At 37.6% G+C, this 20319-nt stretch overlaps 1 protein-coding gene across 2 annotated transcripts in view; it reads right to left on the bottom strand.

Moving 5' to 3' along the window:
* RtGEF (Rho-type guanine nucleotide exchange factor) overlaps nt 1–20319 on the bottom strand; it is a 142396-nt gene that overhangs the window by 101929 nt on the left and 20148 nt on the right. The window contains exon 2 of one of the 2 annotated variants that reach the window (XM_089104673.1): nt 4473–4599. The exons of the other annotated variant lie outside the window; for it this stretch is intronic. Coding sequence (XP_088960799.1) covers nt 4473–4599 — 127 coding nt within the window. The remainder of the gene's footprint in view (nt 1–4472; nt 4600–20319) is intronic. 2 annotated transcript variants of the gene reach the window in all.

The following is a 20319-nucleotide window of genomic DNA, read 5'->3' as shown; positions in this document are numbered from 1 at the left end:
ATCTAGAGCCGTGATTCTCAACGTGGAGCATGGCAATATTTAGGTGGGTCATGGACAGGACGTGCACCCTTCGGCTGACTTTACTTCAAAGCTTCTATTTAAAAAAAAAAAAAAAAAAATTATTGTGTTGCAATGATGTTATACATTACATAAAAGGGGTGTGCGTATAACTGAACCGATGTAACTAAGCTTCTGTGCAACTTAGCCCCTTTTAGCTGAACCCTCGTGCAACTGAACCTCTGTTTAACTGGATCCACGTGCAACACAATCCTATTTAACTGAACCCCCCATGCAACTAGACCCATGTGCAGATCAACTTACCTGTAACAACCCCATTTGACTGAGCCCTCGTGGCAAACGAAACTCCATTTAACTGGGCCCCGTGCGACTCAGCCCAGGTGCAACTCAACCCCATTTAATAGAACCCTCGTTTGACTGAGTCCCCGTACAAAAAAAAAAAAAACATTTAACTAAACCCTCGTTCAACTGGACCCCTATTTATATCAACCCTCTTAAATTTACCCATGTGTAAGTCAAACATATTTAAATTAAGCTTTGTTTCACTGAACTCAACCCAAGACCTAAGAATAAGTTTGAACTAGTATCGATTAGCAGCTCAAAATAGGATTCTTGCTTCATTCGGAGTTTTTAACTTATATTACCAATTTGGCAAGTTAAAATAGTTTGGACCAAAAACAAATAACCGGCAGAGCCGCGATTGCAACTAGTTTCTGTCACTGGCAGCCAATGAAAACCTTTCTCTTTCAGGCTGCTGCTTGTGCGTATCTTTTTGTGCAAGGCAAAGTTAATAATTAGTCCATTCAAGTAGAACTTTATTCAGTTTCATTTTAGGTGAACAGATTTTGATTTCTTTCCCCACACTTGGTCATATATTATAATTAGTTTTTTTTTTAAATGTGTGAATGAGGAGGAGGGAGGGTCACTGAGTTTGGGCCTCAGCTCTAAGATTACAAATAGGTTTTACTCTCGTCGGACTTAAATTTTAATAGGATGTATCCCTAGTCTAGGAATCAACTTAAGTCAGAAAGAATTTGAAGAAAAATTGAGAGCTATTGAGAAGAAAATAAAGTTTAACAGGCTCAAAAAATTTCTGCAAAAAAAAAAACTTAAAGGAATAGTGTGACGGTAGTGATTATTATAATTGTAAATGGTTTGAATAGCGAACCAATCGTCTTTTATTTGGAAGTTTCAGATTAAGTATGCTATGTAACATGAAACCAGTCACCAGTTAATTCACACCTTTATGGGGCGGGGGAAATAAAACACTAATTCTGAGAACCTCAGAAGGTTATCCATTTCAGTGCCCCTACGATGTCCCAGTGACCGGCTAGTGCTGGGGAAAAAGAGAAACAAAAAGAAGACACGTTCGAGTATTAAGCACTTTTTCGGAATTTACAAGAGTTTGTTTCATAATTTTAGTGTTGACATGAAAATAAATAGCTTCTATCATTAACGAATCAGCATTGTATTCGGATGAATTTTTTTCATTTGGTAGTTTTTTGTTTCAAAACCTTTTTTTTGGCTTTCCACTTTCAAAGGTGACTGGGAAGGGGAGCATTTAAAAGGGGGATTTCAAACACCAGTTTAAGGGTTTTCGAATATGGAGATTTCAGTGGAAGACTTTTTATGGTTTCAAGCCCTTACCCTCCAGAAATGTCATTAAAATTGGATTTTGGTGCCATAAGGCATTATATGATGGTGTTGTCATGAGGAAACTAGAAAAAGCGTGAAAATGTGAATATTAGATTTCAAATAATATTAAACACTTCTCTACGATATTCTAGTGCCCAATCAGTACTGGAGAAATAAAACAGAAAAGGGACACTTGCCAGTGTTTCCGGCTCTTTTCAAAGTTCCTAGAAATTTTTTCCGAAATAAACGTTTACTATCAATTTAAATTATAGCTATCATTGCTGAATCAGCATTAACGACAGGTTTTTCGTATGAGATAGTGTTTCTTTTTTTAATGTGTCTTTAAGATTTTGGCTATTACGAGCTTTCACTGTATTAGGGTACAGCTATTGCTGCAACTATGACCTTGAAGTTGGTTTTTAGCCCTAGGGCTGAGAAGCTCTGCTAATTTTTAAATACACATGACAGAATGATAAATTGTTGTTTTTTAAATGGGGGAAATAGTTTTACGTCGAAGCAGTATAAAAGAAAAGACATAGAAGAATTAACTAATAAATAAAGACCATGTCATTCTAGTCAGCTTTTGTCACTTCCGACAAAACGGGTGTGGTTATTTATTGATTTGAGGGGGATTTAGCTGAAAGTGGTTGATTTGAATGGGGGTCGAGATGAATGTGCTTGAGTTGTATGGATATTAAGTTGAGTGAGGGTTCAGTTGAATGTGGGAATAGTTGCACGAGGGTTAAGTTTTACAGGGTTTAGTTGCACGAGGGATCAATTAAACGGGGGTTGAGTTGCATGAGGGTTCAGTTGAATGGGGGTTGAGCTTGACAAGGGTTCAGTTAAAAAGGGGTTCAGTCTCACGGAGGTTGAGTTGCGTGAGGGTTCAGTTGCAAAGGGGTTCAGTTGTACGAGAGTTCAGTTACATGAGGATTTACTTGCAAGGAGGTTCAGTAACACGGGGTTTCAATTGCACCTGGGGTCAGAGGCAGGAGAGTTCAGTTACAGAAGGTTTCAGTTGCAGTGGAACCTATAAAAGTGTTGTATTCAGACAAATTAATATAAAAAAAAGCCTAGGATACGATCCAAAAATAGATACCAAGTTAATGGGCTTTTAAGCTTCCTTCAGATGAACATACGTAAAATTTTGAATAACAAAATTTAAATGCGACCAGGGGGGCATCAGGACTTTAGAAATGTCTTGGTGGGACATGACACGAAATCGGTTGGGAACCACTGATCTAGAGAGACATAAAATTAATGTGGATTTCAGCAGAGGAATCATAGTTCCAATACACAGCTGAAATAAAATATTTCAGCTTCAGTTAAATATACTGATCTATTCTTAGCCACCGGTCACTCATAATCAGTCAAAGCGCATTATAAAGTATAAGAGTATCTATGTTCTTTTTCTTCACTAGATAGATATAAATCATAGATAGTTTACAGGTAAATCTAAGGCAACCCAGTCTTCAGTCTCCCCCCTCCCTCTCTTCTAAAACAAAAAATATAATATAATTATAAACTTATGTAGAATTTTGGGAAAAAACATTTTCTGACAAAAATACTATTTTTCCGAACCGGCGCCCCCTCTCCTACATGAATCTGCCAAGGCTTGCCCCCCCCCCTGTCTCCTGATAAATGTTTGCAGTCATCCTTGGCTTCTAAGAAATCTGAGGCCAGCTAAGATATGGCCAGTTGCACTGAAAATGCTATCAATGTAATACAAATGAAGAGCCACAAATAATCAAAGTAAATAATCTCTAAATAGAGGCAGCATTCCAAGAATAATATACAAATAATTTTATATCTGAAAAATTGAAAACACAAAAGTTTAGCACCGTTTTATGCATACTGCAGAAGCAACATCAGAATTTTAACCTATATACTACATTTTATACATAATTGTTATATTGCAAATACAAGCTGACTCATATTTTTGGGGGGAAGTGTGAGCTATCTAATGAAAAAGATAGCCAAATTTGGAACAAGGTTTGGGCTTTAGCTGGCTAATATATAGCCAATTGCTCTGAAAATACTATCAAAGTAATATAAATGTAGAGTCACAAATAATAAAAGTAAATAATCTCTAACTACTGGCAGCATTCCAATAATAATATACAAAAAAATGTATATATGTAAAAATGAAACACAAAAGTTTAGCGCCAGTTTATGCATACTACAGGAGCAACGTCAGAATTTTAACCTATACAGGTTTATACTACATTTTATACATAATTTTTATATTGTAAATACAAGCTGACTAATATTTTTTTTTCGGGGGGGGGGGGTTGTGAGCTATCTAATGAAAAATATAGCCAAATTTGGAACAAGGTTTGTGCTTTAGCTGGCTATTGATAAAACAATGTTATTATGACACCCAGGAACAAAAAACAAGGGAGGATAGATATATATATATATACTATCTCACATATAAAGATAGTATTTATATATATATATATATATATATATATATATATATATATATATATATATATATATATATATATATATATATATATATATATATATATATATATATATATATATATATATATATATATATATATATATATATATATATATATATATATATATATATATATATATATATATATATATATATATATATATATATATATATATATATATACACATATATATATATATTTATCTATACATATACATATATATATATATATATATATATATATATATATATATATATATATATATATATATATATATATACATTCAAGTCTTCTTGAATCAAAAAGAGTCAAAATCATACTACTAACACCATTAACAATGAAAAATACCTGTAGGTTTAAATTCTTTCACATAATTAGCAGGAAACCAGCCAGTCTTCCCATTTAAAGTTCCTTCCCACCAACCTCCTTCTTCTTTCTGTGTAACAGTGATTACCTCACCCTTTTTGAAATTTAACTGAAAAGAAAACATTATTAAGATCTAGAAGATTTTATCGTACTAATTTTAAGAACTGAATAAAAAAAAAAAAAAAAAAAAAAAAAAAAAAAAAAAAAAAAAAAAAATTGTCATACACAAATAAGTAAGCCTAAAACAAAAAAAAAATCAACAGAACCGATATCACACTGGTTTGAAGACTTGTAGCATTCTAAAAATAGCAAAACAAAATTTTTTTGAATGTTTTTGAGATCCAAAGCCTGTGTTTTTTAGAACATAATCAACAGTCAAAACTTAGACCAAAACCCCGTTGACATCTCCCATTTCCTAACTGCTGTAATTATGTAACCCTCAACAATAAATCAATTTAAAAATTACTTGCCGCAGCCTTTTCTTTTAATTAAAATTTGTGGCACCAGGCACAATTAAACATCTGATTTGCCTTCGTTGCCTCTGATTGAATCTTATTTTGAAAGAGTAAACAGAGATACTTTTGGGGATAACTTCCTCAGGAAGATCATTCCTGATCGAGGTGCAATATCAGTTGAAGCTGTTCTTCCAGTACTCTGTTCTTGGCTTGCCAGCCTCAAGATAATAGAACCAAGCAGCGTACCTACGTGTCTGTCTTAAAAAAGGAGGTGTCAGCATAGTGCAGTAAGTGAATTCTTCAATCAATAGCTGCTGAGTCCCAAGCCTGGATAAAGAATGAGGGTTTTGTGGTAGTCTAGCAACCTGCCCTTAGAAAAATTTATGCTATAGAAACATCCAAGAAGAGCTAAAGTTTTTTTGTTTGTGTTATGATTGCCCAATCTAATAATGACCATGGACCATGCCCGGATACCCGACAATAACAACATTGGAAAGTCCCCGGATACAATTCTTGAAAGCAAATTGCCCCATAAAACTTGGTTTTTGGATTGTCAGAACCATAGCCCAACCATCAAAAAATGAAAAGGTTATGAAAGAAATGCATAATTATGGCCTGGATACCGTATACTAGTGCTCTCTGAGGTCCGTTGGACTGGAGCAATCAAACAAAACCTGGATAAGGGGCATACTATCCTGCACAGTGGCCTCAAGAATTAGAAAGTAGCGGATTTGGCCATAATGCTCTCCAAAACAGCTTCAAAGCTTTGACAAATTGGACCCCCATTGACGAAAGGATTACCACAGCTCGATTTGCGGGTAACAATGCAAAGCTAACCATAGTAGCATGCTACTCACCAGCAAAGGACGTGGATGATGCAGTGAAAGATAGCTTCTACAACACAATTCAAGCAGCGAAAAAAGACATTCCCAGTCATAATTTAATTTGTTTTGCAGGTGACTTCAATGCAAAAGTGGGAATGACAGATCTTATTGCCTAGAGGTCTTTGGAAGCAAAGAACGTTTACCAGAGAGATAAACGAAAACGGAACACTTCTAGTGGACTTTGCTCTTACAAATGACCTAATAATTGGGGGCACCATGTTTGCACATAAGAAAATCCATACGTATTCTTGCAACTCCCCTGACAGGAGAATGCATAATCAAATTGACAAGCTTTTGATCAACAGAAAATGGAAGTCCAGTCTACAAGATGTGAGAGCTTTCAGAGGTGCTGACGTGGCTTCTGATCATGCCCTAATGATAGCAAGAATAGCATTGAAGCTAAAGGCCAAACCAAAGATCAGGTCCAAAGTAAACCCAACCTTCGACTCCTCGAAGCTTTCCACTGCGGCAGTTCGAAATGAGTTTGTAGTTACAATCTCTAACGAATTTGAAGCCCTCTTTTTAGATGTTGACACTGAGTCAACCTGGAACATCATCAAAGAGGTTTATAATCAGACGGCTGCCACTACGCTGGGGTATGCAAAGAGACCTAAAGACCAAATGCTATCAGAAAGAACCTGGAACCTGATTGGTGAGTGCCGTAACTTAAGGCAGCAGCTCCTAAAAGGTGATGAAAACAGTGAAATATTTCTAAAGAACCGAATTTACAGGGACCTGGATAAACAAGTGAAAAGGAGCGTAAGGGGGGACAAATGCAGTCTTTTGGATAAAAAAAAACTGCCATGGCGGAGGAAGCGGTGAAACATGGTGACTCCAGAGCCGTATACAAGATTACCAATGAAATTGTGGGGAAATGCCGAAACGTAAATGGACCAGTTAAAGATGCAAATGGCAAAATCCGCCAGATATCCCTGCAACCCCTTCTTTGAACCTCCAAATCAACAGTGAAGAACCTTGTGATGTAAAAGTTTGAGAGGCAGCCCGCAAGCTGAAGAATAGCAGAGCAACAGGAACTGAAAGAATAACAGCCAAGATGATAAAAATATCATTGAATACTTGTATTAATGTGTCGCTTAAACTTTTGCTAGTATCTGGACAAACAGCACGGTTTCCGGCCTTCCCGCTCTTGCACGGATCTCATCTACACACTATGGATGATGATTGAGGAATGCAATGAATGGCAAGAAAAAATGTACCTAATTTTCGTGGACTTCAAGAAAGCCTTTGACTCCATTGATCGAGACTCGCTGTGGAAAATCCTGCAATACTATGGAATTCCTGATAAAATAGTGGCCATAATTGTTGCATCATAGGCAGCGCAATCGCGCTGCCTAAATAAAGAACGATGTTGGCACAATGTATTATTATTTTTTTGTTTTCTTTTTTTCCATACCAGGGCACTTCGCATCAAAGGAGTTGTCGTACAAACTTGGAAAAGGGCTCATTCGATTGGAAATTGGAACAGCTAGTGCCTTTTTTAATAATCGAAAGTGAATGGAAGGCAAATAGGCCCCCCCAGCCCATCATTCCCCAAAACACATCCAATCAAAATTTTGACATAGCCCTTTTGTTCAGCGTAGTGGATTTCTAGATAGAAAATATGTTTTTGAGGAGGTCACTCCCCCAAAACCCCCAGGGTAAGGGTTTTAAGTTATGCCCTGAGGGCACATAAGAACGATGTTGGCACAACGTATTATGTATTATTTTTTCCTTTAGACTAGGGCACTTCGTATCGAAGAAGTTGTCGTAGAAACTTCAAAAAGGGCTCATTCAATTGGAAATTGGAGTATTTTGTGCCCTTTTTAATAGTCGAAAGTGATTGGAAGGCAACTAACACCCCTTCCACGCCCACCATTTCCCGAAACACATCCAATCAAAATTTTGAGATAGCCATTTTGTTCAGCATAGTTGATTTCCAAATAGAAAATATGTTTTTGAGGAGGTCACTCCCCCCCCAACCCTAAGGGCAAAGGTTTTAAGTTATGCTCTGGGGGCATATAAGAACGATGTTGGCACAATGTATTATTTATTATTTTTTTCCTTTAGACCAGGGCACTTCGTATCGAAGAAGTTGTCGTAGAAACTTCGAAAAGGGCTCATTCAATTGGAAATCGGAGTGGCTTGTGCCCTTTTTAATATTCGAAAGTGATAGGATGGCAACTAACACCCCTTCCACACCCACCATTTCCCGAAACACATCCAATCAAAATTTTCAGATAGCCATTTTGTTCAGCATAGTTTATTTCCAGAAAGAAATTATGTATTTGAGGGGGACACTCCCCCACAGTCCTCAGGGCAAGGGTTGTAAGTTATGCCCAGGGGGCATATAAGGTTTTTGCAGAAAGCGCAATCGCGCTGCCTAAGTAAAGAACGATGTTGGCATAATGTATTATTTATTTTTTTGTTTTCTTTTTTTCTATACCAGGGCACTTCATATCGAAGGAGTTGTCGCAGAAACTTCGAAAAGGGCTCATTCGATTCGAAATTGGGACGGCTAGTGTCCTTTTTAATATTCGAAAGTGATTGGAAGACAACTAACACCCCTTCCACGCTCACCATTTCCCCAAACACATCCAATCAAAATTTTGAGATGGCCATTTTGTTCAGCGTAGTTGATTTCCAAATAGAAATAATGTTTTTGAGGAGGATACTCCCCCACAGCTCTCAGTGCAAGGGTTGTAAGTTATACCCTGGGGGCATATAAGGTTTCTATTGAAATTTGTGGCAGAAATTTAAAAAAGGGTTCAGCTGTTTGGAAATCTAAATTGTCTTTTTTTATAGTTAAAAGTGCGTGGGAAGCAATTGAACCCCCTCTCACGCCCACCCTTTCCCTAAGCCCAATCAATCAAGATTTAGAGATAGCTATTTTCTTCAAAGTCATTGGAAGGACGGGACATTATGTATTTGAGGATGATAAACCCCAAAAGCCCCCATGGCAAAGGTTGTAAGTTATGCCCTGGGGGCATATAAGGTTTTTATAGTTACAGTTATCGTAAAAACTTCAAAAGGGCTCATTCAATTGGGAATTGAGAGGGCTAGTGCCCTTTTTAATAGTCGAAAGTGATTGGAGGATGACTAACCACCCTCTCACGCGCGTCATTCCCCTAAACACATCCAATCAAAATTTTCAGATAGCCATTGTTTTCAACGTGGTAGAAAGCTCTGGAAATTAGGTCTTTGAAGGTGACAACCCCCCAGCCCTCAGGGCAAGGTTTGTAAGTTATACCCTGGGGGCATATAAGGTTGTTATTGAAAGAGTTGACCTAGAAACCTCAAAAGGGCTCAATTGATTGGAAATTAAAATGGCTAGTGCCTTTTTTAATGGTTGGAAGGGATTGGAGAACGACTAACCATTTTCCCAAACACATCCAATCAAAATTTTTAGATATCCATTTTGTTTAACGTAGTTGAAAGTTCTGGAAATCATATCTTAGAGGATGCCAACCACCCTCACAGCCCTTAGGGTAAGGGTTGTAATTTATGCCCTGGGGGCATATAAGGTTTATACAGAAAGTTGTTGTAGAAATTTCAAAAACGGCTCATTTGTTTGGAAATTGAAATTTCCCTTTTTAATAGTTGAACGTGATTGGAAAATAATTAACCCCCCTCTCACGCCCACCATTTCCCCAAACACATTGAATCAAGGTTTAGAGATAGCCATTTTGTTCGACGTAATTGAAAGTTCTGGAAATTATGTATTTAAGAATGACAAACCCCCAAAGCACCCAGGGCAAAGGTTGTAAGTTATGCCCTGGGGGCACATAAGGTTTTTATAGTTAGAGTTGTCGTAAAAACTTCAAAAGGGGCTCATTCAATTGGGACTTGAAAGGGCTAGTTCCCTTTTTAATAGTCGAAAGTGATTGGAGGGTGACTAACCACCCTCTCACGCGCATCATTCCCCTAAACACATCCAATCAAAATTTTCAGATAGCCATTGTGTTCAACGTAGTAGAAGGCTCTGTAAATTAGATCTTTGAGGGTGACGACCCCCCAGCCCTCAGAGCAAGGGTTGTAAGTTATGCCCTGGGGGCATATAAGGTTTTTATTGAAAGCGTTGTCGTAGAAACTTCAAAAGGGCTCATTTGATTGGAAATTGAAAGGGCTAGTGCCCTTTTTAAGAGTTGAAAGTGATGGGAGAGCGACTAACCATTTTCCCAAACACATCCAATAAAAATTTTTAGATATCCATTTTGTTTAACGTAGTTGAAAGTTCTGGAAATCATATCTTAGAGGATGCCAACCACCCTCACAACCCTTAGGGTAAGGGTTGAAGCTTATGCCCTGGAGACATATAAGGTGTTTATAGAAAGCGTTCCCGTATAAACTCAGAAAAGACTCATTCGATTGAAAATCGAAAGGGCTAATGCCCTTTTTAATAGTCAAAAGTGATTTGAAGGCTTGGCATTTTTATAGTAAAGATAGATGAGGGTATAATTTATGATTTTTTTTTTTTTCGTTGTTGTTTTTGTTTAGACCGGGCACTTCGTATCGAGGGAGTTGTCGTAGGAACTTCGAAAAGGGCTCATTTGATTGAAAATAGAAAGGGCTGATGCCTTTTTTAATATTCGAAAGTGATTGGAGGGCAACTAATCCCCCTCCCACGCCCACCTTCCCATTTGCCTTTATGTTTAAAAACTAATTGTTGCCTTAAGATAAATCAAAATGCACTGTGTTAATGCTAATTCCCAATAAGGCATCTCAGCAGTATCCCAAGAACGGCTGAGAGTATTATGTTCAAACTTTTGGGGCTGCTTCTGCTCTTAAAACTCAACCAAATCAAAATAGCGTAAGTGTATCCGTTTTGAGTTTGACGTTTTGAGTCAAACTCAAAACGAGCAGAAATTAACATAAGTTGGGCTCAAAGCCCCTATGCCTTCCAAAGACCAGAACATAATTTGTACTTTACTGAAAAAAATACAAATGAATGTGCATTGTCAGTTTAATATAAATATACTGATATTTAGGAATCAAAATGTTAATATTATTTGATTTATTAAAGTTATAAAAGTAAGAACATTTATATTCTTTTCAGTAAAGTGCAAATTATGTTCTGGCCTTGGGAAGGCATAGGGGTTTTGAGCCCAACTTACGTTAATTTTTGCTCGTTTTGAGTTTGATTCAGTTATTTATTATAATTTCTGTTCGTTTTGGGTTTCATTTATTTATCATTGCTGATTGGAGGTTGTTTCACGCATTGTACATTATCTTATTTCATTACTGCTCATTTTTTGTTGAATGGAATTCATTAGTTTTCTAGATAAAGTATTTTTTTCGGAAAAAGTTTTTTTTAATTAATTACAATAAATAACCCAGTCAAACTCAGTACGAGCAGAAATTAACATGATTAGGTCTCAAAACCCCTATGCCTTCCCAAAGCCAAAACATAATTTGCACTTTACTGAAAAAAATACAAATGAAAGTGCACTGTCAGTTTAATATATATATTCTGATATTTAGTAATCAAAATGTTAATATTATTTAATTTATTAAAGTTATTAAATTTTTTAAGACCAAAACTTTATATACGACATTATATACCCACAGAGCATAACTTACTTAGCCTTGAGGGCTGTGGGGGGGTTGTCATACTCAAAAATATAATTTCAAGACCCTTCAACTACGTTAAACAAAATTGCTGAATCAAAATATTGATCGGAAGTGTTTAGGGAAATTATACGTATGGGGGGGGGGGCATTCGCCTTCCAATCGCTTTTGACTATTAATAAGGGCACTAGCCCTCTCAATTTCCAATAATAAAAACCTTATATACCCCCAGGGCATAACTTACAACCCTTGCCCTGAAGGTTTTTGGGAGGGGGGGGTTGTCATCCTCAACGACCTAATTTCCAGAACTTGAAACTACGTTAAACAAAATGGCCGTCTCAAAATTTTGACTGATTGCCCTTCAATCATTTTTGACTATTAAAAAGAGTACTAGCCCTTTCAATTTCCAATCAAATGAACCCTTTTTGAAGTTTCTACAACAACACTTTCTATAAAAACCTTATATGCCCCCAGGGCATAACTTACAACCCTTACCCTGAGGGCTGGGGGGGGGGGGGGGGTTGTAATCTTCAAAGACCTAAATTCCAAAACTTTCAACTACGTTGAAAAAAATGCCTATCTCAAATTTTGATTGGATGTGTTTGGGGAAATGGTGGGTGTAAGAGGGGGTTAGTCGTCCTCCAATCACTTGTGACTATTTAAAAGGGCACTAGCCCTTTGAATTTCCAATCAAATGAGCCCTTTTTGAAGTTTATACGACAAAGTTTTCAATAAAAACCTTATATACCCCCAGGGCATAACTTACAACCTTAGCTCTGAGGGCTCTGGGGGGAGTGTCATCCTCAAAGACCTATTTTCCAGAACTTCAACTAGGCTATGTTGAACAAAATGACTATCTGAAAATTTTGATGGGATGTGTTTCGGGGAATGATGAGCGTGAGAGGGGGGTTAGTTACCCTCCAATCACTTTTGACTTAAAAAGGGCACTTGCCCACTCAATTTCCAATTGAATGAGCCTTTTTTGAAGTGTCTACGACAACGCTATCTATAAAAACCTTATATGCCCCAAGGGCATAACTTCCAGCCCTGGGGGCTCTGGGGGGTTTGTCATCCTCAAATACATAATTTCTAGAACTTTCAACTACGTTGAACAAAATCGCTGTCTCAAAATTTTGATTGGATGTATTTGGGGAAATGGTGGACAAGAGAGGGGGGTTAGCTGCTCTCCATTCACTTTTGACTATTTAAAAGGGCACTAGCCCTTTGAATTTCCAATCGAACGAGCCCTTTTTGAAGTTTATACGACAACGCTTTCAATAAAAACCTTATATGCCCCCAGGGCATAACTTACAACCTTAGCTCTGAGGGCTCTGGGAGAAGTGTCATCCTCAAAGACCTAATTTCCAGAACTTCAACTAGGCTACGTTGAACAAAATGATTATCTGAAAATTTTGATGGGATGTGTTCGGGGGAGCGATGAGCGTGAGAGGGGGGTTAAGTACCCTCCAACCACTTTTGACTTATAAAGGGCATTGGCCTTCTCAATTTCCAATTGAATGAGCCCCTTTTGAAGTGTCTACGACAACGCTATCTATAAAAACCTTATATGCCCCAAGGGCATAACTTACAGCCCTGGGGGCTCTCGGGGGTTTGTCATCCTCAAATACATAATTTCCAGAATTCTCAACTAGGTTGAACAAGTTGGCTATCTCAATACTTTGATTGAATGTGTTTAGGGAAATGGTGGGCGTGAGAGGGGGGTTAGTTACTCTCCAATCCCTTTCGACAATAAAAATGGCTCTAGACCTTTCAATTTCCAATCAAATGAGCACTTTCTGAAGTTTATACAACAAAACTTTCTATAAGAACCATCTCTGTCCCCAGGGTATTACTTACAACTCGTGCCCTAAGGGTTGTGGGGGGGGGGGAGTTGTCATCCTCAAAGATCTAATTTCCAGAACAGTCAACTACGTTGAACAAAACGAATATCTCAAAATTTTGATTGGATGTGTTTGGGGAAATGCTGGGCGTGAGAGGGGGGTTATTTGTTCTTCAATCACTTTCGACTATTAAAAAGGGCTCTAGCCCTTTCAATTTCCGATCGAATGAGCCCTTTTTGAAATTTCTATGACACATCCTTCTATAAAAACTTCATATGTCCCCAGGGCATAACTTACAACCCTTGCCCTGAGGGTTGTAGGGGGTTATCATCCTCAAAGACCGAATTTCCAGAACTTTCAACTACGTTGAAAAAAAAATGGCTGTCTCAAAACTTTGATTGTGTGTGTTTGGGGAAATGCTGGGCGTGAGAGGGGGGTTATTTGTGCTTCAATCACTTTCGACTTTTAAAAAGGGCTCTAGCCCTTTCAATTTCCAATCGAATGAGCCCTTTTTGAAATTTCTATGACACATCCTTCTATAAAAACTTCATATGTCCCCAGGGCATAACTTACAACCCTTGCCTTGAGGGCTGTAGGGGGTTATCATCCTCAAAGACCGAATTTCCAGAACTTTCAACTACGTTGAAAAAAAAATGGCTGTCTCAAAACTTCGATTGTGTGTGTTCAGGAAATGATGGGCGTGAGAGGGGGGATTAGTTGCCCTCTAATTACTTTCGACTATTAAAAAGGGCACTAGCCATTTCAATTTCAAGTTGGAGAAGCTCTTTTTGAAGTGTCTACAACAGCTCTTTCTATAAAAACTTTATATGCCCCCAGGGTATAACTTACATCCCTTTCCCTGAGGGCTGTGTGGGGGGGGGGGGGGGGGTGTCACCATTAAACAACTAATTTCCAAAACTTTCCACTGCGTTGGACAAAATGGCTATCTCAAAATTTTGATTGGACGTGTGTTGGGGAAAAGGTGGGCGTGAGAGGGGGATTAGTTGCCCTCTAATCACTTTCGACTATTAAAAAGGGCATTAGCCCTTTGAATTTCCAATCGAATGAGCTCTTTTTGGAGTTTCTACGACAACGCTTTCTAAAAAAATCTTATATGCCCTAATAGTCAATCACTTTTGACTATTGAAAAGAGCACTAATCCTTTGAATTTCGAATCGAATGACCCCTTATTGACGTTTCTACGACAAAGCTTTCAATAAAAACCTTATATGCCCACAGGGCATAACTTATAACCCTTGCCCTGAAGACTGTGGGGGAGTTTCCTGCTCAAAGATATAATTGCCAAAACTTTCAACTACACTGAACAAAATGGCTATCTCAAAATTTGTATTGGATGTGTTTGGGGGAATGATTGGCGTGGAAGGGGTGTTAGTTGCCTTCCAATCACTTTCGACTGTTTAAAAGCGCTCTAGCCCTTTGAATTTCCAATCGAATGACCCCTTTTTGAAGTTTCTATGACAAAGTTTTCAATAAAAACCTTATATACCCCCAGGGCATAACTTACAACCTTAGCTCTGAGGGCTCTGGGGGGAGTGTCATCCTCAAAGACCTATTTTCCAGAACTTCAACTAGGCTATGTTGAACAAAATGACTATCTGAAAATTTTGATGGGATGTGTTCGGGGGAACGATGAGCGTGAGATGGGGGGTTAGGTACCCTCCAATCACTTTTGACTTATAAAGGGCATTGGCCTTCTCAATTTCCAATTGAATGAGTCCCTTTTGAAGTGTCTACGACAACGCTATCTATAAAAACCTTATATGCCCCAAGGGCATAACTTACAGCCCCGGGGGCTCTCGGGGGTTTTGTCATCCTCAAATACATAATTTCTAGAACTTTCAACTACGTTGAACAAGTTGGCTATCTCTATACTTTGATTGAATGTGTTCGGAGAAATAATGGGCGTGGGAGCGGGGTTAGCTGCCGTTCGGTTGCTTTCAACTATTAACAAGGGCTTTAAATCTTTCGATTTCCAGTCGAGTCAGCCATAATCGATATTTCTACAACAAAACTTTCTACAAACGAACCATATATGTCCCCAGGGCATAACTTACAACCCTTGCCCTGAGGGTTGTGGGGGGGGGGGGGGGGGTTCAACTTTCAACTACGTTGAACAAAATCGCTATCTCAAAACTTTGATTGAATGTATTTGGGGAAATGGTGGGCGTGGAAGGGATGTAAGTTGCCCTCCAATTACTTTCGACTATTTAAAAGAGTAGAAGCCCTATCAATGTTCAGTCAAATGAGTCCATTTTTGAGTTTCTAAGACAACGATTTGTATAAAAACCTTAAATTCCACAAGGGCATAACACATAATCATTGCCCTGCGGGCTGTGGGAGGGGGGGGGGTTGTCATCCTCAAAGACCTAGTTTCCAGAACTTTCAACTACGTTGAACAAAAGTGCTAACTAAAAATTTCAATGGATGTGTTTGGGGAAAAGGTGGGCGTGAGAGTGGGGTTAGTTGCCCTCCAATCCCTTTCGACAATTAAAAAGGACATTAGTCCTTTGAATTTTCAATCGAATGAGCTCTTTTTGGAGTTTCTAAGACAACGCTTTCTACAAAAATCTTATATGCCCCCAGGGCATAACTTACAACCCTTGCCCTGGGGGTTGTGGGGGAGTGTCCTCCTCAAAAACATAATTTCTATCTGGAAATCAACTACGCTGAACAAAATGTCTATCTCAAAATTTTGATTGGATGTGTTTGGGGAAATGTGGGCGTGGAAAGGGTGTTAGTTGCCTTCCAATCACTTTCGACTATTAAAATGGGCACAAGCCACTCCAATTTCCAATCGACTGAGCCCTTTTCGAAGTTTCTACGACAACTCCTTCGATACGAAGTGTCCTGGTCTTAAGAAATATAAATAAATAAATAATACATTATGCCAACATCGTTCTTTACTTAGGCAGCGTGATTGCACTTCCTACGATTAACACAAAGAAGACAAAGAGCATCGCAAGAACTGATTCCCCCTAAACATAAAGTATGGAGATCCAACTGTTGAGCAGGTTGTAGAGTTCAGGTACCTTGGCAACACAGTGGAAAATTCAGGGTCACTCAAGTGGGAAGTGCAGTTGAGGATAGGGCAAGCAAGTGAAGCTTTCAACTGACTAAAACCATAATTGCGACCGAAAAAGTATTCTACAAAACTGAAAATGAGGTTATTTAATAGCAATTTTCTTTCTGCACTTCTCTACAGCAGCAAGTGCTGGAATTTAAGTATACAACAAGAAAGATGGATTTTTGCCTTCAAAAACAATTGCCTTCAGAAGATTCTGAATATTGACTGGAGGGATCACATCACACGCCAGATAGTCCGATCTATCTCAGGCCAGCCCATGGTTACAGATATCATTCAGCCACAAAGATGGCAATACCTTGGGCATGTGATCCCCATGAAGGACAATAGGATCCCAAGACAGATCTTAGAATGGCAACCTCAGGGAAACCGCAGGAGAATTCAACAAAAAAACACCTTGCATCACAGATATCAACAGCAGGGGCAAATCCAAGGGGGGGGGAGCCAAAAGTTGAGAAATTTGTCCTGAAATTTGGGTTGACATTCTTATAGATCTTGAGTAATACAAAGGGATAATGTATGCTGTAAATCTTATTATGATAAGGATACAAAAATAATTATTTACTTATTTATAAAATAAAATTTAAAACACAACTGTCTTAAAAGCTAACAAAATTCATTATGGATTTGAATCCCATTGATGTAGAGTAATGTATGCTCAACAAGTAGGTAATGTGTGACAATCTCCACATGAGAATTTTTGTTTTGTGAAAAGGCAGTTGGGAACAATGCCAGGGTGATGCCAAGTGAGCCACGCGCTGTTATAACCTTGGGATCCTGAGATCGTTGAACTTCATTTAAATCACGCGTGTGCTTTTTCAGTGTTTATATAGAATTCTACGCCCCTGTTTGTTAATTAATTGTATAACATGTCAAAAGGGAAATCAACAGTTATAGACTTTTTCAAAAAGAAACAGTTGGTTGATAGCAGACCTTGGTTGGTTGATACAAACCTTAGTTGGAATGGGAAGAAATTAAAATACTTAAGGGGCAAGGTTTTGATGGAGCTTCATCTATGAAAAGCCAGTTTCAAGGTTGTGCTGCTATAATCCATGAAATTTTTCCCTATGCAGTCTATTTTCACTATGCAAGTCACTCTTTAAGCATAGCTTTATGTCATTTGTATAACATACCTGTTATAAGAAATTGTCTAGGAACTTTGAAAGAAGTAATAATTTCTTTAGAATTTCACATAAATGCTCTGCAATTTTCAAACAAATTGTTCAAGAAAGTAATCTTATCACAGGGACAAAAGGATATGATTGAAGAAACTTTGTGAGACTAGATGGGTGATGCACTTAAAGCAATCAATTTGTTTAAAGAGACGCTCATTATTATCTGTAAGGCTATGAGGGAAATTCAAAAACATCTTGATTCAGATTCTGGATCTTCAAGCAAAGCTTATTCTTTGTTATCTGCTTTTGAGAGATGCAGTTTTGTTGCAGCTATGGTTACTGTCAATAGTGTTTTAAGTCTGTCACACAATTTATCACATCTTTGCAGTCAGAAATTATAGATCTCGTATACTTTCTTAAAGACGCTGACGAACTTAAGAGCAAAGTTAGAGACATGAGAGAGAGGATTGAAGCTATGTTTCATCCACTTTATAATGAAGGACCTGAACACTGTCAAGATTATGAATCAGCGTTAGAGTGCCCAGATGAGCTCCAAAACAAACGCATAGGAATAATTACGCAACAGCGTCAGATGATCCTGAAAAGTAGAGGAAGCTTGCAAGCTGAATTAGCTCTGTAGAGGAGAATGTGGATACAGTCAGGAAACGTGGCATCAAAATGTTTCATAATGTGCTTAAAAGTATGTGATAAGAACATTTTTCCAACTCTACATCGATTTCTGAAGATTGATGCAACAATTCCCGTCACTACGGCTGCGTGCGAGTGTTCTCTTTTCTACCCTGAGAAAAGTGAAATCTTATGCCAGGAGGGCCTCAGGTGAGGAACGGCTTAATGGATTGTAATTATTATCCATACACAGGGATATTCCAGTCAATGCAGAAGATATTTTGGAGAAACAAGCCCACAAAAATAAAGGTGGCTTGATTTTATTTTATTATTACATATTTACAATATAGTGTCAATAAAATATGTATTTTATATCCTAAGATCTTTATTTTTCATTTTTAACCAGTACAACCACCCCTCAGTCAAAATATCAATCCCCCTCCGAAATTTATTGCTGGGTTTGCCCCTGATCAACAGGACCTGTCCAACATTCACACACGCCGTACAACTAGAGGCTCTTTGTGGATGCCCTGGGTGCCTTAGGCAGCATAGGAGGATCTAAGGTAAAGTAAGGCCAATATAACTTATTGCAACTGATTACAATTTATTCATGTCACTGACAGCTAATAGAAACATTTTTTTTCAAAGAGAATGCATTTTATTAAGTGTCAGTGACAAAAATTGATTCCAATAAGCTATATTGAATGTAGAGTTAAAAAATATTTATTTAAGACAATTTAGATGCATCCTTTTTCTTCTCTGAAATAGAGATATTTTTATCCACAAATACAGCAACACTTTTAAAATTCCACTTGGTCTTCTCATTTCTTTATAGTGGATGCATAAAAACATTAGATCTTCTGGGATATACAAGACATATTAAAGTACAGTATAGAACAGAACATACCAACCCCAATTCCATCCCCAACAAGCCTTTTTTTAATTTTATTTTTTTGCATTTCTATTTTTAGTTAGCATATCTGTTGGATTATGTAGAAATAGGTTTTTTTGTTTATTTGCAAGTTAGTCCTTACAAAAATAAGGAACATCAATAAGTTTCTCTCTTTATCTATGAATCCCACTGCCTACAAAAATCATAGACTGCAGAATTCACAAAATTCGAACAAAAAAAATCATTTTACACAACCCTTTCACGTAAGATTTGTGTACATAAAGAGGTTTGCATAGATTTAAACAAAAATTAATTATGATTTTGTTTTGAAAGTTTGTCATTGATAACTTGGAGTGTGATATTAGGATAGCATGGGCACCACAAGCCCTGGGCAAAATATTCAAACTGCTGAAGCCTATATAGGGAGGTAAACAAAGTTCAAATAAACTCTTATAACAAAGGATAAAAAGCTAAGCATAACAATCATACAAACTAACAGCTAGTTAAAATAAACTTTTGACTTAATATTCTAAGCTGTCCCTGGGATATGGCTGTTATGCCCTTTTAATAACCTGAATTGACATAGTGTATTTTGATTTAGTTCAACATCTTACTCAACATTACCTGACAGTTTTGCTGTAATGTTTCTAGCTTCAGTAGTATCACTAGCAGTACTAGCAATAGTTGTGGTAGCAGTAGCACAAATAGTAGTAGCAGTAGGCTATACACATAGTGCTTTTTGGTAAGTTCAACATCCCCCTTAGCGTACCTTAAAAGTTTCAACTTAATACCCTAGACCGTTCCTGGGATATTGCTGATACACTTTTTTGACAACCTGCATGTACAGAGTGTGTTTTGATTTAGTTCAACATTCCCTGAAAGTTTCACCTTCCTACCCTTAGCCAAAGTAGTAGTAGTAGTAGGTGTAGCAGCAGTAGTGGTAGTAGGAGTATGCACAAAGTGCCTTTTGGTTAGTTCAACATCCCTCACCACCTGCCTTGAAAGTTTCAACCTATTACTCTAAACAGTTCCTAAGAAATTACTCATAAATTTTGGCACCCTGAATGCACATAGTGTGTTTTGATTTAGTTCAACATCTACCTAAATATTCTCTGAAAGTACCATCTTAATACCCTTAGCCTCAGTAAAAGTAGCAGTCAGAGCTGGATCTATGCTTTCCTCAGGAAGGGCAAATGTAGATTTTGCTGCCCCCTGCTACACAATAAATACTTTGAAAACTGCAATTTTCTTTTAGAGTAAAACTTGGACATATTCCAAAGAATATAATGGTACTGGTATGTATTTACTATATATATGTAATTTATCAAAAGTGCTGGTTTTATCAAA

This window comes from Artemia sp. Qi Xiang Cuo, chromosome 18 (assembly GCF_049724085.1).
Source record: "Artemia sp. Qi Xiang Cuo chromosome 18, ASM4972408v1, whole genome shotgun sequence".
Taxonomy (NCBI): domain Eukaryota; kingdom Metazoa; phylum Arthropoda; class Branchiopoda; order Anostraca; family Artemiidae; genus Artemia; species Artemia sp. Qi Xiang Cuo.
This window is presented reverse-complemented; position numbering and strand designations above follow the sequence as displayed.